We start from the raw sequence: 12571 nt of genomic DNA, 5'->3' as shown, positions 1-12571 counted from the left end.
ATTGCTGGTGGGTAGGATATAGCCAACCCTATGGATTGCAAACATTATAGCTCCTTAAGTTTACCTATTGCTTGAGTTTCACCTTAAGAACATAGGAAGCTGCCTTATACAGTATTGTCTACATGAACTGGCAGCTGTTGTCCAGGGTCTTTGCCAGCCCTACCTATAGATGCCGGGTTTTGATCCTGGGAACATCTGTATATGAAGCAGGTGCCATGGCCTTTCCCCAAAGTTTCTTGAGGTGTCACCTTCCTTTCTTGGCTACACTGCTGAATGATAATGTTGCTTTTTCTTCAGCTTGAAGCCAGTGCTGGTTATTTGTGAAGATCAGCAGCAGCTAAGAATGGGTGTTCTTTTCTTGCAGCTAATGGCACAGAGACAGTTGCCCTGGAACTCCCTGATGGCAGCTACAGTCTCCATGGCTTGAAATGGTTTACTTCGGCCACCGATTCAGATATAACTTTGACACTGGCAAGGAGCATGACTGCAGATGGACAAATACAGCAGGTCAGATTCCTAGCTGGGGAAACTGAAGGACCAGCTCACAAGCAGTAATCAGTAATGTGGAAGTGGGGTGAGAAACAGAGTCCGCCACTGGCCATTTTGACAGGCATTGGGGCCACTTACCTGCCACTCACCTGACATCACATGATCCATTGGGCCTTGCTGTGTTAATCAGCTGATCAGCGCTTATAGCAAGAACCCACTTTGGGCAGGAATCAGCTGCACTAAGAAGCTCCCACTTGAGAACTCTGTAGCATATCCAGTCCCTGCAGGACTTGCAACACCATCAAACAGTTGATCAACACTGACAGCAAACCTTGTTTGCCAAGAAACTATCCAGAGTAGTACACTTTAAGGATCCTGATTGTCCCCTTACAGCCATGTCTTTACCTGCCACATACTCATTTCACATATGATGTCAGGTGAGGATCAGGTGGGCTTGGATTGCAGAAAACAGCTTCACAGGCCAAAGAGAACCCTTGCCTGGCCTAATTTTGTTCACAGGCTGGACGTTCCCCATTGCTGCAGTAATGTATTGCACAATGCATTCATTCTAGCTCCATTCTCCTTGTTACCAGTCAGTGTTTCTCACCCTTGCATTCTTGGCTGCAGGGCTCCAAAGGTCTGTCTCTGTTCTACCTGAAGATGCGCGATGAGGAAGGGAAGCTGAATGGGATTGAGATACAACGACTGAAAGACAAGCTGGGCACAAGGCAACTGCCGACCGCGGAGCTGCTCCTAAATGGAGCCAAGACACTCAAGGTGAGCAAAAGAGAAAAAGGTGCGGAGGAAAACTTCCTCCAAAGCTCAGTTTCTACTTCCCTGGTATGAGACAAATGAAAGGAAGGTGTTCTGGAGCAGGGCAGCTCTCTGTGGATTTTGCCCATGCTTGGAGCTGCCATGCAGGGACAGAAGCAGACATCACACAGCCAAAACAGCACTGTTTAGGGAAGCTATTATTCTTTAAGTAATTAGTGTATTTTAATATTTCTGTTGGAAGCCGCCCAGAGTGTCTGGGGAAACCCAGCCAGATGGGCGGAGTATAAATAATAAATTATTATTATTATTTATTATTATGGATGAGAATTTCAGCCTCCTTAGGAAAACCAAGTTACTAGCAAAAAAGAAATAGCACCAAACCTGTTGAACAATGCCTTCTGGAGTACTATGGTACTCAGAGGAAGACTAAGAGCAGGCCTCTTTGGTATATCCATGTGCAGGGTAGAATGGCGGGGTGAGGCTTCAGCATCCTTCACAGGATTTCCCAATGCACTCTGTAGCCTCTACCTTCCAATCTCCTCACAAATGGGGAACCTCAGACCTGGAGGCCAAATGCGGTGTTCCAGGTCTTTCTCTCTGAGCCTTCAAACTCCTCAGGCCACATACCCTACTGGCCCTGCTTTATACCCCAAGGGTTTTTTTTCCTGGCCAGGGTGGAATGTGTCCTTGAACTCCAATAATGGTGTTTGTTTGTCTGGATGGAGAATAAAGGGGTGTGTGTGTTGAAAGTAGCCTATTGTACAAAGGGGTGTGTGGGTGTGGGTGTGGGTGTGTGTAAACTGCTTTCTGATTGCCTTTGGTCCAATCCACCAAAAGCTGCTCTTCCCCTCCTTATGGCTAGATATATATCTATGCAACTGTACTGTGTGTACATATTTCTTGACTGAAGAATTTGTGCATAGCTCCCACTGCTCTGGTTAGGAATTATGGGCAGGCGGAAAGGTTATTACAGTTGTACCTTAGTTGACAAACGCCTTGCAAGTCGATTGTTTTGGCTCTCGAACACCGCAAACCTAGAAGTGAGTGTTCCTGCTTGCGAACGTTCTTTGGAACCCGAATGTCTGGCGTGGCTTCCGCGGCTTCCAATTGGCTGCAGGAGCTTCCTGCAGCCAATTGGAAGCAGCGCCTTGGTTAATGAACATTTTGGAAGTCGAACGGACTTCTGGAATGGATTCCGTTTGGCTTCCAGAGTAAAACTGTATAGGGTTTTATGCCCCAGGGAGAAAATGAGAGAAAGCAAATAGATTTCCTGTTACAAAACTGCAACCCAGTCCATGCTAATTAACCTTATTCTGTTTTTTTCTGTTTCATGCTTTCAGATCTCTGTGGAGGGCCGGGGTGTGGCTTCCATTGTAAACATGCTGACCATCTCTAGGATCCACAATGTCATTGCTGCAGTTGCATGCATGAGAAGGTAATTCATGTCCCCTTCCCTAAGACCTACTGGGCCCTTGGTCTTAGTTATGGCTCTTCCAATCATGCTGCTGTCTGAATAAGCATTAAAGTAAGATGAGGTTAGCTGTAAAAATGCTGTTTAAAACTCCTGGTTTCCAAATTGTGGTAGTAAACTACAGTTCCCAGGATTCCTTTGGGAGAATCATGTACATGCGGTGTATGGTGCAGATGGTAACTTCCACGTTACTATCTCTCAAATAAAACTACAGTGGTGCCTCGCTAGAAGAATTTAATTCGTTCCACGGGTCTTATAACGAAAAATTTGTCTAGTGAATCCCATAGGAATGCATTGAATTTATATATATATATATTTGCCCATAGGAACGCATTAATTGAATTTCAATGCATTCCTATGGGAAACCGCGATTCGCTAGACGAATTTTTCATAAAACGAATTCGTCTAGCGAGGCAACCTCCGCTAGAAAAAACCTTTCATTAAGCGGAAATTTCGTTAAGCAGGGCATTCGTTAAGCGAGGCACCACTGTATTGCTTGTGAGCTACAATTAGCTACCTCAATCAGAGCAAGAGTGGGGAACCTGAGACCCTCCAGATGTTGCTGGACTACAGCTTCCATCATTTCTGACCATTGGCGATGCTGGCTGGGGCTGGTGCAAGTTGTAGTCCAGCAACATCTGGAGGGCCACAGGTTAGTCACTCAACAGCTGTGGCCTTTGTGACTTTGGGGTGTGTCTTCTCACATGTGACCTTTTTTGAGCACTAAGGTCATCAGGAGAGGCCTTGCTCCAAATTCTGCCACTTTCTGAAGCCAGATTTGAGTGATCTCCCAATGGGCTTGCCAGCTAACAAGAATCCTCCCTGACTTTGTGTTGTGAATCAGAGCTATCTAGGGGGTAGGGTGTTTGTTGTATGTGAGCAACAAAGTGGTGCATCTAAAGCATAATTACAGCATGATATGAGAGGAATACAGGAAAAATAGCCAAGTGCATTCAATTAGCTAAAAATTACCTTCCATCTCCAGAGTGATCACCCTGGCAAGGGATTATGCCACCAAGAGGGAAGCCTTTGGAAAACCCCTGAAGGCTCACCCGTTGCACATGCAGACTTTGGCTCGAATGGAGGTGAGCATTTGGAGGTGCTGGTTTGGTTTGACCTTGACCCTTGAAGTCTTCCCCTGCCACCTACAAAGCATATGAGACTCCCCACCACAGTCACATTCTTCTTGGTCATGAGGTGAAGGTGGTTTCCTCTTTCTCCCTTGAAAAGCACATACGGTAGAGCCGAAGGAGGAAGTTGGAAGAGTGAGGTTCTTTCTTACAGCCTCTTTCAGCTCCATGTGCTTTTCAGACCTCAGATGAATTCTGTTGGATCCAGCAGCTCCCTTAGAAAAGCAAAATGCCTGTGTATGTAGTGTTTTTCTCTGTCTCAAGGTGGGGTGGGGGCTTACCAGTGGGAGTGCAAAAAGAAGTGACCAGAGGTGGTGGCAATGGCTCTCCAGGATTTCTGGCAGGTAACCTGGATATGTCGGGCACTGAACCAGGATTTCAGGCAGCCCTACATGGATATGTCTGGCATCAAACCTGGGACCTAATGCATGCTAGGCAAATGCTCTATCACTAAGCTAAAATCATTAAGACATAGGAAGTTGCCTTATACTGAGTAAGACATCATTTTCCATCTAGTTCATTATTGTCTACATTAACTGGCATTGGCTTTCCAGTGTTTCAGGCAGGGAACCCTACCAGGATATGCCAAGGATTGATCCGGGGACTTTCTGTATGCCAACCAGGTGTTCTGCCACTCAGCTACAGCCCTTGCCCAATATGAAATCCTTTTTTCTCCAGCCGAGTTTTACTTGTTGTAAGAACGTTGTGTGCTTCTCCACCCTGCCCCAATGATCCCAGGCTGTCTTGTTCCTGCAGGTGCAAGCTCGAGGAGCATTCCTGCTGATGATGGAGATAGGGAGATTGCTTGGACTGGAAGAAACCAATAAGGACACTGAGCAAGACCAGCACATGCTTAGACTGCTGACGCCTGTTGCCAAACTTTACACTGGGAAACAGGTAGTGTTTCAAGGCCTAGAATTTGGTTTCATGGTTTAGTTACATATTGGGCTCTGAAGCAACAAGGAAGGGTTAACATAGGAGCCAGATGCTAATTGTGGGGGAGAAGAGGAAAGGAAAGGAAAGAACTAAAGTTGGTAATTGTTTAATGGCCAAGTGGTTGTGAGACCGGGGCAGATCTCTGGATGTCTTTTTTGCAGGCTGTTGCGGTTATCTCAGAAGGGCTGGAGTGTTTTGGAGGGCAGGGCTACATGGAAGATACAGGCCTGGCAGGAGCTTTGCGGGATGCCCAGGTATTAAGTCACACACCCACACCCTGAAAAAAGGGCATTTTTCTTAGCCTCTCCTTCTTTCAGCAACCTACTCATGGGTGTACCCAGCATGGGGCAGGGGGTGCAGCTGCCCCCCCAGAAGACCAAACTGCGGGCCCGACTAGGGAAGCAAATACCCTGCGCAGGCGCCTCGCTTGTTGACACGGGAGGGGAGAGGGGGAGGAAATGCTGCTGGTGCATGCTGCTGGTGCCCGCCCTGCCTACATTTGCACCAATTCCCGCCCACTAAAGCCTTCGCGCCTCCCAATGGAAAGCCCTGCCGGGCGGCAACCTCTCCTGCCTAAGAGTTCTGCTGGGCTGGCAAGTGAAGGAGACGCGGCTCCCTGCATTGGTTGCAGCCACTGCCACGCTCTGACTCCCGGTAGGCTGCACTGCGATCGTCGGCGCCGCGGGCTGGGAATCGCCCCCTTCCTCCCTCCGCACCCCCCTACCCCCCCTCCTGAGTTAGGAGTTGCTACTGAGACTCCTCCTGGGCCGGGAGAGAAAGTGCACCGACAGGAGCCAGTTCAGCCTCGGCGGGCAGAAGCCCACAAAGGAGGAGTGGGGGGCGGCGCCCAAAGGCGGTGGTCGTGGCTGCTGCAAGGAAGCTGTGTGGGGGCGTTTGCGCTGGATTGCCGGCGGCAGGAGTAGCCCAGCGGCAGTGACCCTTCCTCGCCGCCCCCCACCCCCGGCAATAGGAAAGGAGCTGCCTTGGGGGGCGGTACAGCTCTCCGCTCCCCCTGCGTGCATTGCCCTCTCCGGGCATTGGCTGCTGTTTCCTTCTTTGCAATGTGCCCCCCCCGCCGCTCTCCCTTGCTGCCCCTGCCGAGAGAGGGGCGTTGAGGGCGGGGGAGTCGCTGCCGCCACCGTAGGGTCACAGCTGGGGGGGCTCGCTTGCTCGCTTGGCTGCGCTGCGCCACCCCACCTTTCCCATCTTTTGCTCCCTTGCGATGGGGAGGCGGCGGTGGCAGCTTCTTCTTCTTCTTCTTCGAGGGCCTCAGCTTGGCGGGGAGGGGGGGCCCCAGTATCCTCCCAGGCCACGGGGGGATGGCCCCCCAGGACTAGCAGACCTCTGAGCTCCTTCCCCATCCCAGATATATAGGGTGGGAACTGGCAAGGCTTCGGGGGGACATCGAGGAGGGAAAGCGGGGCCCAAAGGGGTTTTTCAGGGGGGTGGCTAGCCGTAAATGGATGGGAGCGGTGTTTTCAGAGCAGGGCCGTCTTAAGCATACCTAGCGTCCTGGCACCGTGGTGTGACGGATCCCTCTGGTGCCCCCACCCCGCCCCGTTTCCCGGCACGGCAGGCGCAGCTCACAGCGCGGTTGCCGCCTGGAGGGCTAAAGCCCTGCGCAACCCAGCCTGGCTGTAGGGCCGGCCCTGGGCCAGGGGGTGCTGCCCGCCCCCTGTTGCGACGCCCCTGCACGCGGAGGAGGCGGCCCCAGGCCCGCACGCCTCCAGAAAGCAGCCTGAAGCCGATGAACAGCTGAGAGGCGCGCCTGGGGCGGCCTCCGCCGCGCCTCTCAGCGGGCACAGCGGCGCCCCTGGTGGCTTGGCACCCCACGCCACCAGACCCGGGCCTAGAGATGGCCCTGCTTCAGAGCAGGGGAATTTCGTGTGAGAGAGTTTAGGGGGTTCATTTAGCGGCTGCAGCCGCCGCCTCAGAGTCGTCGGGCCCACTGGCCCTGTAGCCCCGCCCACATTCCCACTTTGTGGCCCCTCCCGTGCCTTGGCCCCGCCCCTGAACGACCATGGCTTGCCCCCCCAGTTTTGATCCTGGGTACGCCCCTGAACCTACTGTATATCTTATAGCAGTGCTGTTGAGGTAGAGCAGGGGACAAAAACTGGCTTCAGAATCTTGGTGGTGGCTCCATTATTTGGAGAGTCTTCCGGAGCTTAGACATCGCTTATCACAGAAGTCTAAGCTCACATTAGAATTAACTATTTTCACTCTTCTTCCAGGTAAAAGTTCTGCAGTTCAAAAATGTACTCTCTGTATCTGTTTCCCTCTCCAGGATTAAGAATGCACCAGTTGTTGATAGAAAGAGCAGCTTCAAACTGTGTCCCTATAGCTTGTAACTGGATTTACTCGCCAAATACCAGGGACTAAAATTTAACGGCATGTGTTAATCATGAGTTAGTTACAATTCCTCAGTGGCAATGTTATTTCTTCAAAGATGAATATTTATAGTAAGCTGGTATAAGTATCCTAAGATATCCCAACCCTCTGTCTGCTGTAACAAATGAACACAGCTGGCAGAGTCTGAAAAATTGACCAGTTTTCAGCTACAAGGAGCACTATCAAGGAATAGATATGCAAATATTAGTTGGAGGGCAGTGCCCACCCTACCCTAGATCAAGCAACACCCCCAAAATGTCTGTTTACAAATTAGATATAGGCCAGGTTAAGATCAGACTACACGATACACTGCAGAAACATGAAATGAAGCCCTTACAATCCCTTCTCTACTGCAAACCACATCTGGGAGACTGCATTTCATCATAGAAGAGATGAGGGCATGTCACCATTCCACTCTCACTGGTTAACAGTGAGATTGTAAGTCTCCTAAGATGTCCCAACCCTCTGTGTGCTGTAACAAATGAGCTCAGCTGGTAGATTGTGAAAGATGGACCAGTTCTCAGCTACAAAAAGTACTTATCAAGGAACAGTTATGCAAACATATTTGGGAGATTGCATTTCATCAGAGAAGAGATGAGGACATGCGCCACCATTCCACTCTCACTGGTTAACAGCAGTCTTCTGTCCGTTTTTGGTGGCTGGGGGTGAGTGCTCACTGGGCGGGGGCAGGGCACGCGGGGCCCAGAGAATCCACCATGCCAGGCTTTCCCTCACCACCAATACTACTAGGTGTGCCCACATGGGGCATGGAGGGTTCACGGAGCCTGCGTGCTAGCTCATCCCTCGCCACCAGAATCAAGTGGGGCTACGGCCCTGCCCACCCATGCAGGGAGAAACCTGGCTGACTGACACGGCCCTTGGCTGGCAAATCCCCACTCCACCCCGACGCTGGCCAGGCAGACATTCAGCAAGGGGGCTGGGGACACAGTGGTGAGGCCAGACTCCAGGGCTGAGAGTCCCCCAGCAGCAGGCAGGTGGGACAGGAATCCCTGTGTGGCTCACACACCCTAAAAATCATGGCCTGCTTCTTGTTAATATAGTCTGGGTGGGAACATCACAGAGATAGAAAGCACCTGTCGGGAAAGAGCTCAGCATCCTCTGCTACTCATTTTCCAACTCAAAAACCTTGCTGACCAGTGTATTTTGTGACCAGAAAGGGCAATTTGTTTATCAGCTTTCTACTTTTATTTCCTTCAGTCTTTGCCAGCTTTGAGCCCTCTGGTTCTTTTGGACTACAATTTTTAGCAGTCCCATCCAGCACAGCCATGTAATGCTAGACCTGGTGGGAGTTGTCGTCCAAAACATTTGGAGGGTGACAGATTAGCAGAGATTGATAGATTGCAGAAATTTCAGGACCAATGTTTCATCTGGAGTGACATGCAGTTGTTCTTACTCTTCCATGCATTACTAATCTAACATTTCAACTTTTCTCCAGCATCTTAGATTTTGGCTTCCCTTTTAATTTTGTTTGCTGTCCCACTTTTTCCTCTGACTCCCTGACAGGTGCTAACTATCTGGGAAGGAACAACCAATATCCTCTCTCTGGATGTTCTGCGCTCCCTTGTCAAGAGCCAAGGGAAAGTGCTGGATGCATTTTTCTCTACTGCCCAGGTGAGCATTCCTCAACACTGTTTACTGTGTTCCTCAACACTCATTACTTTTAATGTCACTGCTACAAATGTAATCCTAAACTATACCTACCTTCCAACCTGGTGCCCTCCAAATGGTTTTGACTGCAATTCCCAACAGCCATGGCCAACAGAGTTGTGCTAGAAGGGGCTGATGGTGTGTGTGTGTGTAATTTTATTAAATTGATATTCTATCCTTCCACACAAAGGAGCCCAGGGCAGTAAGCAAGCAATAAAACAATCAAACATCTAAAAACCATTCAACTTCATATGAAGACTGGGAAATATAACCACTTAAAAGGCTTGTTGAAATAGGAAGGTCTTCCGCAGGTACCAAAGAGGCAACAGAGGTGGCACCTAATGTTCAAAGGGAGCAGAGGGCAGGTGCCAAAACCCTAAAGGTCTGATTCTTAAGAAATCACTATACTTTTAACCATCATGCTGGCAGGGGCAAACAGGAGTTGTAGTCCAAAATGCAGAGGGCAACAGGTTGAGGAGAAGGCCTCTATTAAGAGGTGACAATAGCATTTTGCATAGATGGCTTGATTCTTAACCATGCTGTCAAATGGAAAGTTATACCAGCTGCACTTACACACTGCAGCCGACACACTAACATGGCACGAAACACAGTTTGGAAAGCTCTGACTAGAGGTTTAACATATTTGATCCCAGCTGCATTTTTGTATTTCATTCCATCTTAACATCATGTGTGTTTATTCTATGCCAAGGGAGGGGGACATGGCCCTCCAGGTGTGGTTGGGAAGCTGCAACATGGGATTTGGAGTCTCCATCAGCTAGCTGGCATGGGCACTATTCAGGAATGATACGCATAGTCTGGCAATAGCTGGAGGACTATGGACTTCCCCTCCCCTCCCCATTGCACAATGTGATAACACCCCAAGGCTCTTTCTTGTTCAGATCAACATAGTTGCCTGGGGGAAAATGTAAACTTTTGTTCAGATTTGCTAACAGCTGAAAAGATGGTTTAGATTGGACAGCAGTAGTGGCTGTTTCGAGAAAAACTGATCACCATGTGATTGATTTCCTTGCAGGCCAGGTTGAAGGTGGCGCTTAGCGACTCTGAACTGGAACTTTCTGTGCAAATAGTTCAAAATGCTCTCCACAAACTCAGACAGTTCACTCAGAAAATAAGCCTAGAGGGGGAAGCCGGGATGCAGCTGTCTGCAAGAGACTTTGCCTATGCTCTGGCACGGATCTATGGAGGTAATGAAAATTGCTGTTAAATAATCACTTTGCCAGCTTACTACAGGATAATTCAGTGCAGTAGGCTGAAGCTTATGATCACCAGGCATTCCTGGGTGATCTTCCAACACAACTCTGCATTGCGAGTCTATGAGCAATTATTAAAAGGTGGGATTTTTTTGAATTGATTGCGCAATGATTAAAAGGTGGGTTTTTTAAAATTTACTTTAGGATAGGGAGAAGAAATCCATAATTGAAAAGCAGCTGTTTCCAATACTGTGACAATCAAAAGAGGATTTTTGACAGGCACAAAATGTGTTCTAGTTCCCAATACAAAGGAGAGTCTGGCTCCCTTAGTGCAACTAACATCATATGTCACATAGCAGTACACAAAAAGGTAGTACCAGATCAATGGAGATCAAAAAGATTTAAGTTACTAACACAGAACTGAATTTATTGGAAAGCCGGCACATCAAGCTGGAATACGGTAGTTCATTTTCATTGAGATAATCGTTCCTAAGAACGTGTCTCAGAATTCTTAAGATGATGATGGATGCACAATCTCCTGTCCGTGTGAACAGCTGTAGTTTTAAGCAAGCAGGCTGCCAGTGATCAGATTTCAGAGAAAGCAATGGCCAGGTCACCTTTCCTTGTTGCTCCCAACCACTGCCATTATCTGTTCCACCACCTGTGACTACCTGATCTATTGACTACTTCCTCAGGCATACACCCATCTGGAAATGTTATCTTCATTACCTTCTAGTTTAAACCTCATTTTCCAGCTTTTGCCTCTGGAATTAAGTTTGGCAAAGACAAAACACCAGGCAGGGGTGGGAAAGAGATGGCACTAGTTCTTTGGACTGCTGTTACTTTAGTGGCATTAGGTGTATACGGGGGTGGAGGAATATTCACAGACTAGTCTATACTAGTCCATGGGGCAGAATGACTCATGTATGACTGGCAGATCTCTCTGCCACAGGCATGGGGAACTTTTTTCAGTTAGAGTGTTACATACCATTCAGGGAAACCTTTCAGGGACCACATACCTGTGGTGAGTAAGGCCCAAACCCAAAGTGGTAGAGAAATAAATGTAAATTTTACCTTTTACAATAGAGTACCTTCTATGCACCCCTGTCCTCCAGCCAAGCAGCATTATCAGAGCTCAAGGGAATACTCCAGCCAGCCTAAACATGCAAATAGGATATGACAGAAGGGTGGCAAGGGGTGGGTCTAGGGAGAGTCTTAAGGGGCAAGTTAAGAGGTGCTTGAGAGCCATATTTGACCGCTGGACCAGAGGTTTCCCCTCTGCTGTTGCAGAATAATGTTAACCACCTATATATTTGCTTTACATAGGAGTTCTCCTGCTGGAATATGCTGCCAGGCCGAATGCATCAGCCACAGACATCTATGCTGCTCAGAGGTATTAAATAAGCTTAGTCCATCCTCCAAAGCAAGTTCTGAGATGGCACAAACATATTCATATTTTTATCTGCTTAAGAAAGGGCGGCAGTCCTGAATTCTGAAAGTCAGTGCAGCTGTCAAGGCTGAAGAGGAGCAGTTTAGATCAGACAAACTCATTCGGCTCTAGAGAGCCAGGCTGTATTCATGTAGGGAAGGAAGAGAGGGACATAATGAGAGGACAGAGCTGTGTGATATTGGTGGGAAGGTGGTCACATAACCCATTTCAGAGTGGTCCGTCAAATCTATCCAGTAGGCTGCCCTATTTGGTTTTCTAAAGTGACCACATGTGCCTTGTGATCATTAGGCTCCAGAACATGGGTGGCAGAGCAGATGGTCTCAAATCTCTTCACTAAATATAAATATTAAATGTTGATGCTTATGGCAAAGAAATGGTATTTAGTTTCCAACATACATCAGGGCAGTTTCTTGCAAACCTTTAGCCCGGTGGGAAACCTATGGCCTGGAGGCCAAGAGTTCACCACCTCTTCTTAATGCAGTAGGAGAATCATTGATGGGTTTAAAATTTAAAACCAGATTTCCAGTTTAAATCAGTTTTACACAAAGGGCTTTGCGGCAACTCTTACAGATGGTGTCACCAAGACATGTGCCCTGTGGACAGTGAAGACAAAGCTGGGTCTTATAGCACTGGAGCAGCTTCTCTGGATACTTCCTTGGTTTATGACAAACACCCAGTTCTGAAAGGAAGACTGTAAGAAGGAAGGCAGAAGAGATGCCATGCACTATCCTGGAAAAAAGAAGTTACTGGGGACAGAGACAGTTCTGATAAAAAGGTATTGCTTACTCTGAAGTAAGTTGGCAAAGACTGCAGTAAATAAAAGTGGAAAGCTGAGAAACAAACAGCCCTTTCTTGTCACAAAACACTGCATTCAAGTGTGTGCATTCAACTCTTTTCAATTATTAACTTTTAACAGCCATGAGGATATGGAAAGGAGTGTATGAGCCCAAGGCTGGATGCAAGTCACAATTGAACAGATCCCCAAGTTACTCTTTGTGCCTCTACCTTAATGACATACAGGTATGTTATGACCACTCAGCAAAATCAACTTCTA

At 48.2% G+C, this 12571-nt stretch overlaps 1 protein-coding gene across 6 annotated transcripts in view; it reads left to right on the top strand.

The window, feature by feature from the left end:
* The window catches only part of LOC118076416 (acyl-CoA dehydrogenase family member 11), a 21469-nt gene extending 8898 nt beyond the window's left edge, over positions 1-12571 (top strand). For 4 of the 6 annotated variants that reach the window (XM_088659483.1, XM_088659481.1, XM_088659482.1 and 1 more), the window contains 10 exons: positions 365-507; positions 1117-1266; positions 2604-2698; positions 3720-3819; positions 4621-4761; positions 4962-5054; positions 8713-8820; positions 9890-10061; positions 11394-11460; positions 12088-12359. In XM_088659483.1, coding sequence (XP_088515609.1) covers positions 365-507; positions 1117-1266; positions 2604-2698; positions 3720-3819; positions 4621-4761; positions 4962-5054; positions 8713-8820; positions 9890-10061; positions 11394-11460; positions 12088-12214 — 1196 coding nt within the window. In that variant the 3' untranslated portion in view covers positions 12215-12359. Of the gene's footprint in view, positions 1-364; positions 508-1116; positions 1267-2603; positions 2699-3719; positions 3820-4620; positions 4762-4961; positions 5055-8712; positions 8821-9889; positions 10062-11393; positions 11461-12087; positions 12360-12433 lie in introns of those variants that run through there. The other 2 variants (XR_015947436.1, XM_088659480.1) reach the window with 2 other exon arrangements.

The sequence above is a fragment of the Zootoca vivipara genome, chromosome 16 (genome assembly GCF_965207765.1).
Source record: "Zootoca vivipara chromosome 16, rZooViv2.hap1.1, whole genome shotgun sequence".
Lineage (NCBI taxonomy): Eukaryota > Metazoa > Chordata > Lepidosauria > Squamata > Lacertidae > Zootoca > Zootoca vivipara.
Note: the sequence above shows the minus strand (reverse complement) of the source record. Positions and strands in the feature narration are given on the sequence as shown.